The sequence below is a fragment of the Alosa alosa genome, chromosome 13 (genome assembly GCF_017589495.1).
Source record: "Alosa alosa isolate M-15738 ecotype Scorff River chromosome 13, AALO_Geno_1.1, whole genome shotgun sequence".
NCBI classification, from domain to species: Eukaryota; Metazoa; Chordata; class Actinopteri; order Clupeiformes; family Clupeidae; genus Alosa; species Alosa alosa.
This window is the reverse complement of record NC_063201.1, coordinates 31,742,927-31,763,094: the sequence shown is the minus strand read 5'-3', so window position 1 is coordinate 31,763,094 and position 20,168 is coordinate 31,742,927. Positions and strand designations below refer to the sequence as shown.

Sequence of the window (20,168 nt, the reverse complement as noted above, 5' to 3'; positions counted from 1 at the left end):
TACTTCTCCCGTCTACAAAGCAGGTCACCGCTTTGTGAATGATAGTCTCTGTAAAGGATAATTTTGCATCATTAGAATTGATGGTTCAAATATTTTAAGGTGTTAGGAATAAGGCCTACAGTATGCACTTCCTGGAATTATGTTATTTTGCTAATTATCCTGCTATTGTTACTAGGCCAACTAATTCAACATTGTGGCATACATGATTTTGAAACAAAAACGTTTTGTGCAAGACAGACAGTAAAATAGCTTTTTTACAGTTTTTAATGTAGCTTTTAAGAATATTAAGGGCGTTGGGTGACTTAATAAAGTTTATGATAGAGCATGTCACAATAAGAAATCCAACCAAGCCATGGTATACAATTAACTAATAAGCCCCAAGAGACCGTAGGTTCCAGTGATTTTAGAACAGCAAGGGCGCATCGTGTTTTTGACAAGATTAAAGGCACAGCAACAAGATATCAAATTATTTATTCATAATCATTCTTCCACCAAGAAATATATTTAGTCTATCAGAATGGTTGCCAAGCAACGGCAGGACACAAAGACATCTCCACGCATCTCCAAAGCGCTCCATGCATAGGCCATTATATTACATTCCATTGTTTTCAATACAACCTGCACAGCATTAAACTCTGTCGCCGCCGCCGCAATGTAGATTCCTTAACTTTTGTATCAATTCATGGTGCAGTAATATAGAGTGAAATGTGGCCAACTAGAAGTGTTGTGTTGGAACAATCACACGCAATTAATGTATTGGAAAAAACTAAATAATTACATGATCTTCCTGATTGTGCTGCTAGAAGTCTTCAACTAGAATGCTGCTGCCAGAATACTGACTAAAACTAAGAAATGTAACCAAACCTGTTTTACTATCTTTACACTGGTTACCAGTACGAGCTAGAGCCTCTTGACACTGATGTCATCCATAAAGGCTCTGATTAGGGACTGTCAGACACCAGACTTGGACAGAGGACCTCTGCATTCAGTTGCTGCCGCCTTGACCAACATGTTCATGGTCAGGCAAAGAGATGGTGCAGCCAGTTATAATCCCCTTTTCCATGGGGGGTTGAAAAGCTATTCTTACCATGAACAACCTAACCGGTTTGCTTAATTGCATGTAGTAACACAAAACTATTATACCAGTGTGGTTGTTTTGTGTAAGTGACATGTTAAAATGTTAATTTCCCCTTTAGATTTGAATAAAGCCTTTAGAAGATCACCCCCAACCTCACCCCTAACCTCACCCCATATAACATAGCAGTTTATTTTTCTTATTACATATGTACCAAGAATCTAAGTACGAAAAAAATACAAATTCCATCATGTATGCAAAACCTAAGTACATGGTATTATACTTTGTTACACAGTGTATTTATACTTTACTTCATGGTGTATAGATACACTGTAACAAGGCTTCTGTAATATAAAGTGTAGCCTAATCGTAAAATGCTGAGTTAAAGCAACACTTAGTTTTGTGGCATGGTTTATGAACAATTACTTTTGATACCATCTTCCCATTTATGTTGATTATGTTTATGTTAGATAAAACACCTGTCGTTCCCACTAGCTGTCCAGACAGGAATCTGTCTTCAAGCCAACAATCAATGCTGCTCTCTAATATCTCACCTTTCAACAGTGAATGTGTTCTACATTCTTTAACACCAGTCCTTCACTTTATTTTGCTGTGGAATATCCCAAACTGCTGTGACTGCTTGATATATGTGGGTTGAATGGCAGGTATGGCTGTGGCCCAGCGGGACTTACTGTATGTGGAGTATGAATGATATGACTAATGAGCTGGAGCCAATACTCTGACGTTCACACTTTAACACTTTAATAGGACTAGAGCTTGGAGGATGTTGGTGACGCATGAGCCATGATGGCCCTGCCTCTTCTTTAACCTACTAGATTGTCTCTGAAAGCTATTTCTCCATTGCTCATGATCCTGTCATCCTGGTCAATGAGCCTGTTATAAATATCAGGCATCAGACATGAGGTTAATCTCAGCTCACAAGGAGCTAAAGCTGTGTATTTGGAGATGAAGAGCAGTAGGGCACCGTGTCTGCTCTAAATTGTTTCCACACACCACCAAATACAATTGGTCTGTGGATGGGTTGACTGTCTTGAGATTACCCTTATTTATGCCTCTCTTCAAAGACTACTCAAAGAATACAGCTGTTATTATTGTATCAATCTTACATAATGATTTTCTTAACTAAAACTATTCTGAGACAGCATAGTATTGCACAAACTATCATATTGACTCACATTGACACACAACTGTCCACTCATTGTTTGGACATTTTCACAAATTATCCATTTCAAATAATTGATGATTTTATTTTTAAATTGTTCGATATGTGTAAATGCAGTGCAACATGTCTGGATACATGTTATAGAATTAAAAGAGTTTAAAGCACTAATTAACACAGACCGTGTCTGCTATACTTCTTGAATTTTATGAGGTTTTATGAGCATTCTATTAAACTTTTAGAAGCACGTTTATGGGATTTTCATGTGTGTTTACATTTCATGTTAGTTTACATTTGGGCTATGTGCACTGAGCACCTCAGGCAATGAGCTCCAAATCCTCTCCAGGAAAGACATCTGTGACTTGATCATGATTAACCAGGATTATATGCTATTTGAATCCATTTAGTTAATCTTGTGTCTTTTCAATGAATTTGCAGTTGTTCATTCATATGAGTGTTAGAAGAAAGAACATAAATGCATTTTACATTTCATGGTTAAAAACGACTGATCAAGATGCACTTCATACGTCCTATTGTCAGTGCATAATTTCAGCTAAAGTTTCATTTATCTTATGCATTAAAAACACACATGCAGGATTTTTTTTTACTTTGTGGCAATAGACTGATTGAAAAGTTAATTAGTTGTCCAGCTGTAGCTATACTGTTGAAAGCAAACACACTCCAACCCCCCTCCCCCCATCTCCTAACCATCCTCTCTGTCTACCATGCCTTAGAGCTCAGCTACTATAAATAGACTGGCTGCATGCCTGTGGCTGGGGGACAGGTCACATTATGGAGGAAGATGAAAAATTTAAAGGCACAGCCTCAACATAGCTGAACTCCGAGTTCTCTACAGACTTAAGGGCAATGTAAAACTATGTAACTTTGTGTAGCAGAAATCCAAATCGCATGAGACACCTGGCAATAGGATATTTTTTAAGGGTTTCAACAAACCAAAGGGGGTTTTCCTATCAGTAATTTTCCTATATTTGAATTTTTGTATAGTGTTTGCAATAACTGTGTTAACGCATAATCATGTGCCCTATATATAGTAACATTCAATAAATAGATGTTTTATGTAAGACCTTGCATTTTGAATGGCACTATCCAATTTTAGAATGAAATACAAGCTCTTAGTCGGATTTTTTGTGCAAGTATTGTACATCAGTTGTGTGATTCCTATTTTTTACAGACCTCTTCCACATGGGTGCATGGAGAAACTAAAGGAAACATATATGTATATATATGTTGAGAGAGGGAGAAGAGGAGCCTGTTACCTTTACTTATTAACAAAAAAATAGAGAGATAGGGAGAGAAAAGAGAGAAGTATTGAGTGAGTAAGCCTCAGTCAGTATGAATGCAAGTCAGGAGACATGGCTGCTGGCAGTAGCTGAAATGGGCAGCTGTGTTTGGTGTGGTATTTATAAACCCATCAAATGCTGCTCCAATCCCCTCGCCATGCCTGACCTATTTTTAGCTGGGCCAGCCATTGTTCTATTTCTGTCACCTGTGGTGCACGCTGTTGTTGATGCACATGCAAATGACTGAGTCTGTGAAGACACACTGCTGAGTTCTGCTGCTCTAGCCTGACTACAGCAGCCCATCTGACGGAGCTGCCTTTCACGCTCAGCTCACAGCAGTGCTTTTCACAACCCATAGCAATCTGCTGTACAATTGGAAGTGAGACATCAGGAAAGCCGTGGAAGCAAGTGGAGGAGAGTAGATTTTCCTCCTGGAGGGTTTTTTGCATGAGGATTGAGGAAGCAACACACAGTGTTTGTGTGTTTGTCGGTGTTGAGAGCAACCTTCCCTGAGGAGAGCCAGCAGGAAAAGTGAATCTCTTGAGAGGAAGTTGGTTGTGGCACTGGGTGGGCTGACTGTGGCAGGAAGCGCTAACGCTAGCTGATGAACACACTGTGCAGAGGGAAGTATGCTGCAGACCATTTATGAGGGCAACTCGTGTTTCTCCACGGACAACACTTACCAGCACCAGCAACTTGCTTCACAGCATAACATGCACAACATCAACGATTCAGGTGACTACAAGGGAAATATTCGCTTCTCTCTCACTCTTTTCTTACATCAATGTCTTTGTAGCCTGCAGACATTTCAAATGGTAGTATTATGGATTAATATGTGTATCCTTGGTTTGATTTTTATATCCAGATGTAGATCAAATAGAATGGTCTGTAGTTGTAGTTTGTAAGTCAGACTCCTTTTTTATGTGTGAATTCTTTTCTTTCTAATAGTTATGATGACTTAAGAACTTTTGCTGTCAGATCAGCTAATGAGGAGTTGTTTACCTCACTTCTACATGGTGCTTACCTCACTGTATACATGGAGTCATGAGCTGTTGTCTTGAATACTTTTGTTTCAAAGACGTTTTAACAGCAGACAAATATTTTGTCAGTATAAAATGTAGGGTATTTTTTTTCTTTCATGTTCTAAATAACTCATTTTACTCTCTTGGAAGGATAATTGTGCTTTGCAATACATGACCTTTTCATCATGTCTGGAAATGATATGCTGGGTGAGACTCACTCTATTTAAAAAATATGCACAATGTATACTTTTGCAAGAATCTTTTTGCTGTTTAATAGGATGATCAGTCAGATAAAACCATGAACATGATACATTATAATAAAGAAATTAATTAATAGTCTGCTGTTGGCTATCTCATCTAGATGTATGTTGTATGTCACAAATACAGTATCAAAAAGCTAAACAACACAAAATATATTTATTTATATAGTTGATGTAGATCTGTTTACAAAAATAAAATGCTATATTTAGATAGATGGAGCCATAATGAGATACTGCTCTTCCGTAAAGCTTACTTCAGCTTACACCTGCTTATTCTCAGGCACTAGGGCACATAAAACAGGGCAGTAGGCAGAGTGTGGAGAGCCCATGGAAATAGGAAAGACTTGTCGGAGACTGCAGGACACCATGGGAGACTTACAATGGGCTATGGCAACAAAACAGTCAGCAATAAAGAGGCGCATGAGTGATCATGTGTTCCTAATAGTCTGTATGTGTATGTGGTTAAAAGACAAGTTTATTGGTCTTAGCCAATTGGGTTAGAAGACAAGTCCATTGGTGTTTTGACAATTCAGACTCACTGTCGATCCTGTAGGTCAGCTATTCATAGTCTGGCTATTTTAAAGTTATGGCATTAGGGTGCTAAGTTGGTGCTACTACTTCAACTGAAAATGCTACTATTTTAACTATTGGAGGGAAAAAACTGAGTGACAAGAATTCCATGACTTTGGGCCAATTGTGTGTGTTTTGGTATCAGTATTTTATACATGTTTGCATATTTTACTTGCTTTTATTTTTTATCTTTAATTACTAGATTATATTTCACATAGCTTGCCATGTACTAAACAAATATCCTGGACTTGACATCAAAAGTATAGGCTATGTTTACATGGTGAATATTTGGATAGTCACATTTTTTTACAGTGATGGTTAACATTTAAAAAAAAAATATTGCATAGTTTATGGTCTATATCTCAACTGTATTTGCCCTCCCTGAGACACATAGACACATAATGGTTTATAAGCTTACATTTGTTTGCAGTAGATATATCAAGCTGACCATTGGGGGACCAAATAGGGAACAAATTATTATTGTTTCTTCTTTTGTGTGATAAATTAGCTCCTTTTTGTTTCTCACTATCCTTAATAAATGTTCTTTGTCTCCAACATATCACACAACCTTTCCAGGCTATCACGTTTGCTGTATGATAGCTCTGGCAGAATACTCCCAAGTTTGAAGGTTAATTTTCATAACTTAAATACCAAATAACTTTTAATAAATATTACCTTTAACAATGCGGTGCCTAACCAGTAGAGCTGCTTAATGTTGTCGTTGAATGTTGCCTTGGAAAAGCTTGTTTAAAATGTTTGCTTCTGATCACATTTATAGTAGGGACATTAACAGCAGTTTAAGTTATTCCCTTTGTGGGATGTAGTGGGCAACTGATGATGAAGAATATCAGTACTAAACTAAAGATATTGAAGAAAACCAGAAATGTGATCAGTAAACTGTATATCGGCATACTTTGGATGGTAAGCTAGTACCAGCTAGCTAGGTAGTGATCTAAGGGTGCCATATAAATCCATGGAAGTTGCTCTTTGTAATACTCATGTTTTCGGACATCTGTGGTGACAGCTGTGCTGATTACATTGCAGATTAGGTGTCTGGGCATCAGCTGATATGAAGCTGAGTTCTGCCACCGCCAGAAAATAAAATTTCAAAGTTAATATTTTGTTATTCAGTAACATGACATGAGATGAATGGTTAGAAAACATTGTGAAAGCAAAGGCCTTCTTGTGCTTAATGAACATTGACTCTAGCACAGTCCAATATAATATGGATCTCTGAAATACATGTCAACTCAAAGCACTCTGCACGTTCTTATGTCAGTAAGTTTTTCAAAGTGTGACTACGAGTTACTGTGTTTCAGTCTGTTTCTCCATGTCACCAACTGAGCTTGAGGCTGTGCAGGCAACGCACCCAGCAGGGAGTGGCCCATATTGACTTCACTTTTTTTTTTTAAGTTTTACAGAGTGGTTCTGTCCATCTGTTTTATCTATGGATGTAAAAGGAAGGGAACATATAGGAAATTACATCATAGTAAATGTGTTGTTCAAAGAGATTCCACAGAGAGAGTAGCACTAAGGGCGCTTGTGCTTGGCGCACACCTAGATCAGAAGATTAATGCATGTCTGTCTAAAAAGGGTAGTGGTTGGTAAATGTAAGGGGAAAGTGGAGATAAATGAGATATCACAGGAGAACAGAGTGTGAACCAGCAGGTGTTTTGATGCTATATTTAGGGCCATTAGAGAAGCAGGCTGTTTCATTGGCCAGCTTTGACTGTGCTGAGGGAACATGGCCCACCTGCCACACAGAACAGTGAGAGAACACTAGCTATTTGCCTTTGATGCACAAACAGATTCTCTGCTTTACAAGGGACAGATATTGTGTCTGAATATTGTCTACCTTGAAGAGGAAGAGTCTTGTCTGATGAATATATTTAAATATGTACTGCTGTGGTAGAATTGAGGGGACATTATTAGAGTGACTGTACAGTATTTCAAGCCTCTCTCTCTCTGTGTGTGTATGTGTGTGTGTGTGTGTGTGGGGGGGTCTGTGTGACTGAAGCAATACATACGGCCAAATCAAATGTCCCCTGCAGAATAGGAGGGAGCTGCCATAAAACACAGCATAGTATGTGCAGAAAGATGTCCCCACTGTTGCTATAGCAGCGAGAGGGATGGTAGATAGGATGTGGGAGTTGTCATAGCCCTAGATTGGTCTGTTAGCTTTTATGTTGCTATTTATAAATGTTGTTGCCGCATGCAGACGTTTCCTATGGATCCTGAGTGCAACAGAGCAGCATAAGAGAGAGCATCAGGACTGACGTCAGGGTTGCCATTTCTTTGGCCTTAAGTTGTAATTGATTTGGTCTTCCAAAATGTGTAGCTACCACAGAGACAGTGAGATCAAGCGAACAGAAAGAGAGAATGCATTGTACATATCATGAAAGAGCTCATGGTCCAGTAGAATTGTACAACAAAAAGCAACTCACAGTTCAACCAGCATGTTGTAACGTGACATATTACAGTAAAAACCTGCAGATAACCTACCAGATTTACACCAAATCAACACATTATGCAAACTATATTATTATCATTATTATCATATTTTTCTATACATCTCAATCACCAACAAATCACATATGAATGGGCAAAATAAAAGGCACAATATTTGCAAGATATATAGGACTGGGATGAGCTGTGTCTGTTAATCTTGTTCCTACGAGCCTTGCCACTGACCGAGCATGACCTTTCACAGCCAATCAAGCAAGGCTTGCTTAACATGTCATAGCATTATTTGTGTGTGTGTGTGTTTTTTTTTTCTTTATTCAATTGCCAGTCATGATAAAAGATTATTGAAACATAATCTGAATAATTATAGCATCTAGAACATATAATCTGATTTCTTTTTCTAAATGCAATCTCCTCAAATGGATACTCGAGTATATCCACAGTACCACTAAGTAGGCTATAAAATGCAAAGGCTTGAAGAAGGAAAAAAGAGTATTCCAAATCTGAAAAACCCTAATCACTACGATGGCCCTTAAAAACCTTTTTAATGTGTATCCAAAAAATATCACTGGGAGGCCAAACTGCCAGTGTTCTGTCAGCATTCTTAGCAGTGCCCTGGTCATGTATGCACAATACATCCACATACAGCTAAAGTGGTACATTTAATGTTAAGACTACCGTCAGACCACTCAGACTACATTCAGATAAGTACCCATACACATTTGTGTCTTACTAGGGGCCTATTAGTGTCACTCAGGTCTTTAAGCAGCAGAGCTTACCTGGGGTGGGTTTTTAAGGCCTGCCTTTCATTCCAGACACTTTACAAATTTGTTTGTGTTATGCTGATCTCTCTCTCTCTCTCTCTCTCTCTCTCTCATTCACTGTGTCAGTGAACATAAAGCCAGAGATGGTTCTTTCAGTGGACCCTGTGTCACCACTGGACTTGCGCACAGATGTGAGGTTGCTGGACCCAGGATCAGACCCTGCGGTGTGGGAGAGGCAGCTGCAAGAGGAGCTCCTGCTCATCCAGAAGCAGCAGCAGCATCAGAAGCAGCTGCTAATCAGCGAATTCCAAAAGCAGCATGAGAACCTGCTGCGTCAACACCAAGCACAGCTCCAAGAGCATCTCAAGGTACTCCCATCACAATGTCTGCTCAAAAGCCAGTTAAAACCTACACAACCAATGCAAATGACTCTACACTACTAACATCTACAGCCTCCCGCTGTTCCTACCGCAGGCTGTGTCTTTTGGAATATGTATATGTATATGTATATGTATATGTATATGTATATGTATATGTATATGTATATGTATATGTACAGCTCTGAAAAAAGTTAAGAGCCCACTGCACATTTTTCTGATGTCATCCTGGACGCTAAGTGACATTTGAATGAGTTGAAGGTCATATTCAAAATTAAGAGACCGTTGCAAATTTGAATATGACTGTCAACTCATTTGAATGTCACTCAGCAACCGTAGGATGACATCAGAAAAATGTGCAGCAGTCTCTTAATTTTACAATATATGTGTATATGTATGCTGTGTTTGTATGGCTGCTAGAACACCTTAGTCCCCCCATCTTAGTCCCCCACCACAAATCCATTAGTTCTGGCAGCGTGGTAGCAAACTCAGTTCAAAAGAAGTGAAGTGCTGGTTCATGTCAGCAGCTTCTGTTTTTATTGAAGGCACAGTGGTCAAAACTGGTTTGTGATTATGTCAGCTCCAGCAGGAGTTGCAGGTTGTGAAGTACAAGCAGGAACTGCTCCAGAAAGAGAAGCAGCAGGAGGAGCAGAATCCCAATAAGGAGCAGGATGGCCTCCGGCAGGAGCTGCAGAGCGCCCCCCTGAGGAGCCGCGAGCGCAACCGAGAGGGTGAGAACAAACTCTCTCTTCGCCTCAACACACATCATTCTTCCATAACTGTCACCCTAGTAATACTCCTCACCTCTTATGTCTGCACCTTATTTCACTTCCATCTCATCCATTACCCTCATTTTCCAAACCTGAACCCTGATCTCTATTATCTCTAATGTTGCTTCTAAAATACACCATAGCATTGCATCCTGGCAAATTATAAATGAGTCAAATGGACAAAACAGTTTCATCATTCCAAGCTCAGAATAACATGATTTGAAATATGTGTGATTCCAGCAATTATTTATTTAATTTAATGATTTAGCGTGCTTGCATACATATGTGTGTGTGTGTGTGTGTGTGTGTGTGTGTGTGTGTGTGTGCCGCTAAAATTAACGAATATAAAAATCTCTTCTTATGGCTTTTTTTTTATAGCAGGTGCAGTTGCCAGCACTCAGGTGAAACAAAAACTCCAAGAGTTTCTGTTGAGCAAAACTACAAAGGATGCCCTCTCCAGTGGATCCCACAATTCACTAGGCCTCAGTCCGAAACAGTGGTATATGTAAGTGTTATTGTAAAGTTCCAATTGATAGCTCAGTGATTATTATGTTTACTCCATTTGTATTCACCTGTAACTTTTGTCTTCAGCGCGTCTCATCATACATCTCTGGATCAGAGCTCCCCTCCTCTTGGAGACACCTTACCTCCCTCCAAGTTCATCCTCCCCTTCTCTCAAGACAGCAAAGATGACTTCCCTCTGCGTAAGACAGGTGTGTGCAATAGAGCTTTCTCACTCTCCTGACCATGCTCATTAACATATTGCTCTCAGGTAACATGTCATGTAATCCCAAACTTTTGCCTTGTTTATTCATTAGGTATATGTGCAGACATAATCAATAAGCCAGAAGCAGTGGTTTACAGTCCTGTCTGTTTCTAAATATCTTGTAGTTGCACATAAAACAGAATGAGGTTGACAAAAATAGTCCAAACAAGAGAAATATGCTTGCAGAGAGCCTTTGCTGCACAAAGTACACTATGGCGGCCTATTTAATGAACAGTGTATTTTGTCAGCTGTCAGTCAATGTCAGCTGTCCTGCAGCCGTATGCTTGATGTCAGCTGTCAATCAAGTTAACCACGCCGACCAATCTGTAAAAACATGAATTTACGTTGTGAAAACAACATTTTAACATGGGGGTCTATGGACATTAGCACGCTTTTGGGACCTGCCCCTAGCAGATTTTTGATATATTGCAGTTTTTCAAACTTCCGGGTTGGCTTCATTGTTCAGATTAGAATGTTGCCGCTTGGTCCCATGATTGTTTTGCATTCATGTAACCTGAAGCATGCTGGTAGAGATGTCTATTCAAAACCACAGTTGATCTGTGCATGCCATGATCAAGTTTTGATTCTTTGATGATATGGAAAGCAAGTTTGTTATTTTTGGCTGCTATTACATTAGAATTACAGCCCAAAGTCCGGTAGGTCTGCAGATTATTTTGATGTATAGTTTGCTATGGGATGAGTGAAGCGTTTGTGAGATATACCGCCAAGAGTAACTGATGTGGAGATGGATGAAGCGCTGTGTGCAGAATGGAAATATGATTTTTTTGGGGATTTTTGCCTTTATTCGGATAGGACAGTGAAGATAGACAGGATGGAATGGGAGAGAGAGATGGGGTGGGATCGGGACATGACCACAGGCCGGACTCGAACCTGGGTCCCCGTGGGCACTTGGACCCGTACATGGTATGGGCGCTATAGCCTGTTGCGCCACAGCGCCCTCGATTGGAAATATGATGAAATGTCATGAATGTCTAATGTCATGTATGTCTAACGTTCATGTATGTCTAATCTTCACTGCTTAACGTTGCCTGTGATACTGTTCATCACAACTCTCTCAGTATGCCTTGAACAGTGTGTTGGCATTAAGAGTACGGCTCTACTACGGTTCAACTCATATCTTAAGCATAGGACATTCTCAGTGTTTTTGGGCCAGTTCTTCTCATTGTCTGCTTTTGTGTCTTATGAGGTCCTACAGAGGTCCATCCTGAGATCAGGCCTTTTATGGTCGTTGATATGAGTCTGTGTCTGCCTGCTGACAGAGGTCTTTTAATGTGTCAAAGATGTGTTTAAATGTACTTAATTATTCAGTTTTACTTTACGCTATTATACAACACATAGTTTTTGCCTCTGTCATTACAATTACAGGGATTTCTGTGTAAACAATTGCACTCTTTTAACCAACTGTTATGTTATATTGTTATACAGCATCAGAGCCCAACTTGAAGATACGCTCTCGGCTGAAACAGAAGGTTGTTGAGAGGAGGAGTAGCCCCTTGCTGAAGAGGAATGAAGGAACCATTACAGCTCCATTTAAGAAGAGAGCCCTGGAGCTCCTAGGTATGGCTTGCATCGCCTGGCAATTGATGGACATCCCTAACCTCTCGCTTTATAGCTCTGTGAACACTGCTGGCTCATGACTCAGCATTAAGGCAGTATAGGCTGATTTTTATCTTCAACTCCCTGTGTGTGTGTGTGTGTGTGTGTGTGTGTGTCTGCTAACAAAACATAAACTAGTAAACATAAACATAGTACTAGTCTCCAGTTTCCTTCAAATGTTCATGCAGGGTTGAGGGTCAATCATGTCGCTCCTTCTACATGATTACCCAGATCAGAATCCGGTTGCAGGATTTCTATTTGTTAAATCTTTAATCTTTAAGATGTTCAACATGTTAAGACGTAAAATTGTGGTTGGTTACCACGAAAGTTGAAGAAAACTTGGTAACACTTTATAATAACTACACACAATTCATCATTTATTAAGCCTTTGTTACTTATTAGTTAATGGTTTGTTCATCATTAGTCATTTCTAATTTATCATCAGTAAAGCATTTTTTCACACACCTATAAATAGTTTGTTCAAAGTAAAAAAGCCTATATCTAAAATATGTTTATACATTATTGTTAATACTTAATAAATGATGCAATAATATGGTTTTGATTAAGTAATATTTCCATTATTTAACAGTTGTTACATACACATGTACTTATGATTAGTTAGGGTGAGGATACATATTTTATAAACCACTTCCTAATACTATAATTAATAATTAACTTAGGAGTTACAAGTGGTTAGTCAATGATATTTTGTGAGCTCATCTAAAGTGAGGACGTTGTATGCCTTGCAACACATTTACAAATGAGTTATAAAGTTTACACTTGCATTTATTCATTTAGCCAACATTTCACCCAAAGCGACTTACACATGTCAATGAAATTAAAGGGCAAGGCCACATTGATGGATGATACAACTGGTTTATAATAAGAAAATGATTTCATTATAAGTGGTTGTTTTATTACTTATTAAGTATAAATCATGTACTTACAAACATATTTTTGGGATAGGCTTAATACTATGAACAAACCATTTATAATTGTGTGAACAAATGCTTTACTGATGATAAATTATGTATGAACAAGAAATTACTAATGATGAACAAACCATTAACTAAGTAACAAAGGCTTAATAAATGATGAATTGTGTGTAGTTATTATAAAGTGTTACCGAAAACGTTTTGAGCCAATCTGCTTTCCATGCTTTTTTTACTTTCTTCACTGACCAATAGGTGCAAGGGTCTACAGTCACCTGACTCGTCTTGTTGCTATCTATGATTTACAGAGTCAACAGAGATAAATTCTTCTGAATCTGGTCCCAGCTCACCCAAGGGGGCTTCCAGTGCAATAGGAGCTGAAAATGGGCCTTCATCACTCCCAACCACCACGCGTACTGAGGTAAGAATGTATTCTCTGTCACACCATTCCTCCTAGAAGTTTACAGTGGTCTATCTCCATTGCCATATCATGGAATGTTTTCACAGTGCACTGCTGTTGCAATTTTTATATTTGTTTTTGACCACATGTGAAAAGTAGTGGCAGTATCTCAGGAATGCATGTATTCTGAGAAAAAAATGCTTTGCAATAACACTGTTGCACTATTATTGCCTTAAACTTCTAGCTATCTCTTCTCTTTGTTCGGACTGTCCTCCTCTGTCATAATTCAGTGGTAGTAACTGCCAGAACACTCCATGCTAACCTGCTTCCCCAGACTAACTTCACTACTACTGTGAGATTTAATAAAATCGACTGACAATAAGTCATCCTTGAATTATATGACATTAGGCAACTACCCTGTACTCCCAGGTGATCAACATGGCTGTTCTGAAAGGGCTATGCCCTTTTACATCTTACCTTTTGGCATGTTTAAGAGAACTGAAGTGTGGCTGTGTATGTTTGTTAAAGATTTACTGAACAGTAATTCCGGCCAACTTACTGTCAAGATGCACCTGGAGAGACGAACAAATCTCGTATAGTTGAACTTAGTTGCAATTTCATTCATTTGAAAAAGGCTGATATTATTTTAAAATGTTGTATTTCCTATTTCCTATTGCCTTTGAGCAAAACTCATTTACATCAAAGGGCAGAAATTGCAGGAGGTGAAACCTGTGTAACAACATAATTCACTTACATTCATTTTGAAAAGCAGGAAGTTGTCTTACGTAAGGTGGAAGAAGGAACAGTTTGACCCCCGTCTAAGTCAATGGGAGTACATAACGTTGGCCTAATCTCATCCATAATGGTTGGGTTACATCAGTTTTCATATCAGTTTGGTGGAAGCTTTTATTCATGATCTATCCCATCTCACCGAAAAACCCCACTTTTGTTGTGTTTGCATCTAGCAGAACTTTGAAGGTTTCTCTCCTCTTGGTCTCTTGTCTCTTAGCGTTGGCCCTCCCAGCCGAGGTTAGTGGGGCCTGACGGACCTGTGTCTGTGCTGAGTCTGTACACATCTCCTTCACTTCCCAACATCACTCTGGGCCTGGCAGCATCCTCTTCTCCAATTAGCGTAAGTGCACATCTCTCTTTTGATTCAGCTGCTCGAGAGCTCTTAGTCTCAGAATAGCTGGGGTTCAGTGATGTTTACAGGGTAAAATTATGGTTTTGGGATGTCTTCTAGGGATTATTTTCAGGTGTCAGGTGTTTTTGTAGCTTTTTACAATTAATCTTTGCCTAACCTTTAAGTTGCATTTCTCTCAAGCAGGCTGCCCCAGGTGGTGGTGGGGCCGTGGTTCGGCACGGTCTGCCCACCCAGCTGCTGGGCCCTGTACCTCTGCCTCTCAGCCAGGAGAGCAAAGCAAGCAGCAGTCAACAAGCTCTCCTTCAGCACCTCCTGCAGAAAGAGCAGATCCGCCAGCAGAGGATCATCTCCTCAGGTGTGTGCCGTCATGCCGTTTAAAAAAATAAATAAATATATATTTGTCATTATACTTCCGCTGTTTCATCTACGCTTTTTTCTTCTTTCTGTATGTCATCCTCATATGCGTCTAATATCTTTTCTGTCATTTTTTGTGCACAGGTCAGTCCCCTGTGTCTCCACAGTCCCTGTCGCCTCTTGCCACAAAGGAGCGATCTCTGTGTAGTGGACGGTCCAAGCTGCCCCGCCATCGTCCCCTCAAGCGCACACAGTCTGCACCACTGCCCCAAAGCACGTTGGCCCAGCTTGTGATTCAACAGCAGCACTTTCTGGACAAACAGAAAAATTACCAACAGCAGGTCTCCTTCAGCAAGGTACGTTGCTAGTGTGCATTGACCAGCTGCTTCAGGATGAGCATAACCCTATCTCATTTGGAATTCACCATTTGTTGTGAAAGCTTTTTGTAAAAGACTTACTCACATTCCTAGAAATATACATTAGGGTGGATTGTGTGTGTGTGTGTGTGTGTGTGTGATGAGGGGCCGTCTAGACCTTAATTCATACTTGGTCTTACACACACTATCATAATCTTGCACATACACCACTATACTCATGCACACTCACTATTATAGTCATTTTACATGTATGTATGAGAGGGTATAGTCGTGTATGTGAGAGACTATAGTAGTGTATGTGAGAGAGTATAGTAGTGTATGTGAGAGAGTTTGGTAGTGTATGTGAGAGAGTATAGTAGTGTATGTGAGAGAGAGTATAGTAGTGTATGTGAGAGAGTTTAGTAGTATATGTGAGAGAATATAGTAGTGAATGTGAGAGACTATAGTAGTGTATGTGAGAGACTGTATGTGAGAGAGTATAGTCGTATATGTGAGAGACTATAGTAGTGTATGTGAGAGAGTATAGTAGTGTATGTGAGAGAGTTTGGTAGTGTATGTGAGAGAGTATAGTAGTGTATGTGAGAGAGAGTTTAGAAGTGTATGCGAGAGAGTATACTAGTGTATGCAAGAGAGTATAGTAGTGTATGCGAGAAGGTATAGTAGTGAATGCAAGAGAGTATAGTAGTGAATGTGAGAGAGTATAGTGGTGTATGCGAGAGAGTATAGTAGTATATGTGAGAGAGTGTAGTGGTGTGTGTGAGAGAGTTTGCATGAAACGGAAGGAGTTTGATTTCTCAGTTCCTGATTGGTTTGTCAATGTCACTTCTCTCTAGCTAGCCAATTAAAATCAAGGAAGAGGCGGGACCTACACTGTCAACAATGTTCGTGTAGACTAGTGGTCGAGGAAAAAATCAGCCAAGTCCTATGTGACTAAACATTAAACTACTACTGCAAACCGAATGCAAATTAGGCTACAAAGACATAAGCGGTGCCTATTCTATTGTAATAGCCTAGGCTACCAGCTCCTTTTGTCTGGTGAAGTCATATTTTAGTGAACTGAGATTTGAAAGATTACTGTCTTTGCAGTTAGCTAGTTAGCTAGCATTCCAGCAACATTCCAAAAAGGACATGCATTACAGTTTGGCTGGCAGACGTTTTGGTAACCTTGTCTGCTGTTGCCAGTGACTCGTGAGCCTGTGTCCACATGGCTATTTTTGCACTGACAGCCAAAGATGCTAGAACAGAGCTCCAGACAGCGCCCCTTTTAGAGTGCTTCGGGTCAAGTGTTTATTGTTGCTATGTTACCAAACTATCTACCAGCAGCATGCTAACTAACTAGCTAACTGAAATGGCAATCTTTCAGGACTCAGTTCACTAAAATTACAATAGAATATTAGCCTGTATTGGTGTTCCCATGCTGCCTTATGCTGATTTGATTCACGCTGCTAAGGCAGCCTGGAGACCATGGAGCAAATTTTAAGCCTGAGATAGGGAACCAATCACAGAACAGGTGGGAAAGCAAGACGATGATGAGCTATGCACAGACGCATTTGATAGACATCCGTGGCACCCAATAAACGGATCTGGGCATTTTTTTCAAATACGAGAAAATGAACGTTTGCTTCCCAGACCACGTCTCATTGAGAAGTGGTGGCGCTAGCCAGGCTAATAGAATATGTCACCCCTTGTGTCTTTGTAATTTGCATTCGGTTTGCAGTAGTAGTTTAATATTTAATCACATTATATGACTTGGCTGATTTTTTCCTCCACCACTAACGTTATACGAACTGTGTTGACAGTGTAAATGCTAGGTCCCGCAGCAATTTTTCAGGACTCAGTTCACTAAAATATGACTTTGCCAGACAAAAGCAGCTCGTAGCCTATCAATTACAATAGAATAGGCACCCCTCATGTCTTTGTAGCCTAATTTGCATTCGGTTTGCAGTAGCCACATAGGACTTGGCTGATTTTTTCCTCGACCACTAGCTCTAGGTCTCATAGACACAGTAAAAGAAAGCTAGGTCTACACGAACATTGTTGACAGTGTAGGTCCCGCCCCTTCCTTGATTTTAATTGGCTAGCTAGAGCGAAGTGACATTGACAAACCAATCAGGAACTGTGAAATCAAACTCCTTCCGTTTCATGCAAACTCTCTCACACACACCACTATACTCTCTCACATACACCACTATACTCTCTCACTACTATACTCTCTTGCATTCACTACTATACCTTCTCACATACACTACTAAACTCTCTCGCATACACTACTAAACTCTCTGCATACACTACTATACTCTCTTGCATACACTAGTATACTCTCTCGCATACACTTCTAAACTCTCTCTCATATACACTAATCTCTCACATACACTATCAAACTCTCTCATATACACTACTATACTCTCTCACATACACTACTATAGTCTCTCACATATACGACTATACTCTCTCACATACACTACTATAGTCTCACATACACTACTATAGTCTCTCACATACACTACTATATTCTCTCACATATACTACTAAACTCTCTCACATACACTACTATACTCTCTCACATACACTACTATACTCTTTACTCTCTCACATCCACTACTATACTCTCACATTTACTACTATACTCCTTCACATACACTACTATACTCTCTCACATACACGACTATACCCTCTCATACATACATGTAAAATGACTATAATAGTGAGTGTGCATGAGTATAGTGGTGTATGTGCAAGATTATGATAGTGTGTGTAAGACCAAGTATGAATTAAGGCCTAGACGGCCTCTCATATGTGTGTGTGTATGTGTGTGTGTGTCGGGGGGGTATTTGAATGAGCTGGTAATTGTCTACATGCAACTGCAGACAGCTGATTCCTTTACCTTGACACCTGTTGGCTAGGAGTGTGGAAAAAGGCTTCTGAGAATGTAGGCTATAACAGTTTGATAATCCAGGATAATCGGTCTCACTTAAGACACAGTCTCACAAGTCTGTTAAAATCCATCATTAATGTTCAGGGTCAGTTATAAAAAGCTCTTGAATTGAGGTCAACCTGAGGAAATGATATCTGTTGTATGGTCATTGTGTATTGTATGGTACCTCACCACCAAGACAAATCTCCTTTACGGTCTGCAAAATCCGTCTTTTGCTGACTGATCTTTACATTAACACTGTCCTAACAACATTGACACTACACCTAAGATAACTCCCAATGAAAATAGGGTCCTACCTCATTCAGACCAACTGCTTAATATAATCAGAAACACATCTGTTCGCAGTTGGCATAATCTCCACCCTTAAAATATACTGTTGTATATACTGTTGTTATACTGTGAAATATATTGTTTCTTTATACCACACAACAAATACCATGGTTATATTGTTGCTTTCATTTTTCATGTCCTGTCTCTTCATCCTCTGTTTAATGCAGCTGCTGTCTCAATCCATTGAGCAGTCAAGACAACCCTGCAATCAGTTGGTAGAGTCAGAGGATGAGCAGCCAAGGGAGCAGTCCATGCCACAGGAGAGATCGCCCTCTGGTGGTGTCATCCGAAAACACAGCACCTCAAACGGCACACACCTCCACAGCTCCACAGATCCACAACTAACAGACTCTCGTGGCAACCCTAACCCTGCCCCAATCCATGAAGTCATCAACGTCAAACAAGAGCCTACCGACATTGATGAGGAGATTCCACCAGACAAGTCTCTACCTATCAGCCACAAGTGAAAGGGAGGTTGGTCATCCGAGCCATCAACTAAGGCCTCTGTAGAGAGCGGGTGCAGCTAGAAAACATGGCCCCTGTATGTTCACCCCCACCCTGGACTTCTCTTTTCCGTGAGCTAATGGAATTTAAACAACATTTTGATGTTATGTACATACTGTGAAAACAATGTTAATAACTTGTTCCTTCAAGGCGACTTTCTTTGTTTGAAATCTGTCCTGTGAATAAATGTGTCATCATTTAAAGATGAGAGATACATGGCAGCTTTAGAATATGTAACGTATGGTATTTCTGCCTGTCTCTTTCAGTTCTTATAAACACAAGTGTTTGTAATAACTTGAACAATGATTATCATGTAACATGTCTTAATGTCTCAATGTAAAAGTAGTACATATTTTCATCTGTACCTGCAGTAGTCATTTTTAAAAATCATGCGATTTTTGCTTAGATGATGTTCTCCTTAGGTTGACAGGTGAAACCATACTGATTATGTGTCCTGTCCAAACTGTTGTGAGAATCCTTCTACCCCACAACCTAAAGGAGGAGTTTTCACACAAGAGAGGGGAAAAGTAGGCAATTTGTTCAGTTTGTCCACTCATCACAATGATGTAAATGCACCGCAATGTCATCCTTCCTCCAGCTGACCATGATGTCATATGTACAGAGTATGTTTTAAGTCTGCATATTATACATTTCAACATTTCTGTATTAGTCTCCTTGGTCATACTTTATTTTGATGGTCTCCTATAGACTATCTACACAGGCTCATATTATCCATATGTTGACTGTTAACAACAATTTATGGCTAAGGATAGAGTTAAGGGTTTAGGTGGTTTAGGGTTAAGGTGGTGTTCAGTAATTGTTAAACAACAATTTCAAAGATTGAACTTCTTAAAAACCATCTGTAACGTGAGTGGACAATCCAAGTGAAGTTACCATATCCTGCTATTCATCTTTCTTTGACGAGGTGTCATAGGCAGTATGAAAACTTCATGTTATTCTTTTTGTATGTCTCCTTTGCCTTCTGTTTTACATTACACTAAAATAAAATTCATTCCCACCCTCTTAA

At 39.6% G+C, this 20,168-nt stretch overlaps 1 protein-coding gene across 2 annotated transcripts; it reads left to right on the top strand.

The window, feature by feature from the left end:
• Window positions 1-3,797: 3,797 nt before the first annotated feature.
• hdac9b (histone deacetylase 9b) lies at window positions 3,798-20,168 on the top strand. Of its 2 annotated transcripts, none has more exons than XM_048261823.1 (11): window positions 3,798-4,291; window positions 8,762-9,003; window positions 9,593-9,743; window positions 10,161-10,287; window positions 10,374-10,495; window positions 11,995-12,126; window positions 13,406-13,518; window positions 14,507-14,629; window positions 14,825-14,996; window positions 15,140-15,351; window positions 18,805-20,168. In XM_048261823.1, exons 1-11 carry the CDS (start codon window positions 4,186-4,188, stop codon window positions 19,102-19,104), a joined length of 1,800 nt encoding a protein of 599 aa, XP_048117780.1. In that variant the 5' UTR covers window positions 3,798-4,185; the 3' UTR covers window positions 19,105-20,168. The 2 variants fall into 2 exon arrangements, with proteins under 2 accessions (XP_048117780.1, XP_048117779.1); XM_048261822.1 differs by having other exon boundaries at window positions 14,822-14,996.

Excerpts from the sequence above, each read along its gene's own strand:
- hdac9b (XM_048261822.1), top strand. The coding sequence starts at position 4,186 with ATGCTGCAGACCATTTATGAGGGCAACTCGTGTTTCTCCACGGACAAC. Across the intron at positions 9,004-9,592 it reads AGCTCCAAGAGCATCTCAAG|CTCCAGCAGGAGTTGCAGGT; the intron begins GTACTCCCATCA and ends TGATTATGTCAG. Across the intron at positions 12,127-13,405 it reads GAGAGCCCTGGAGCTCCTAG|AGTCAACAGAGATAAATTCT; the intron begins GTATGGCTTGCA and ends TATGATTTACAG.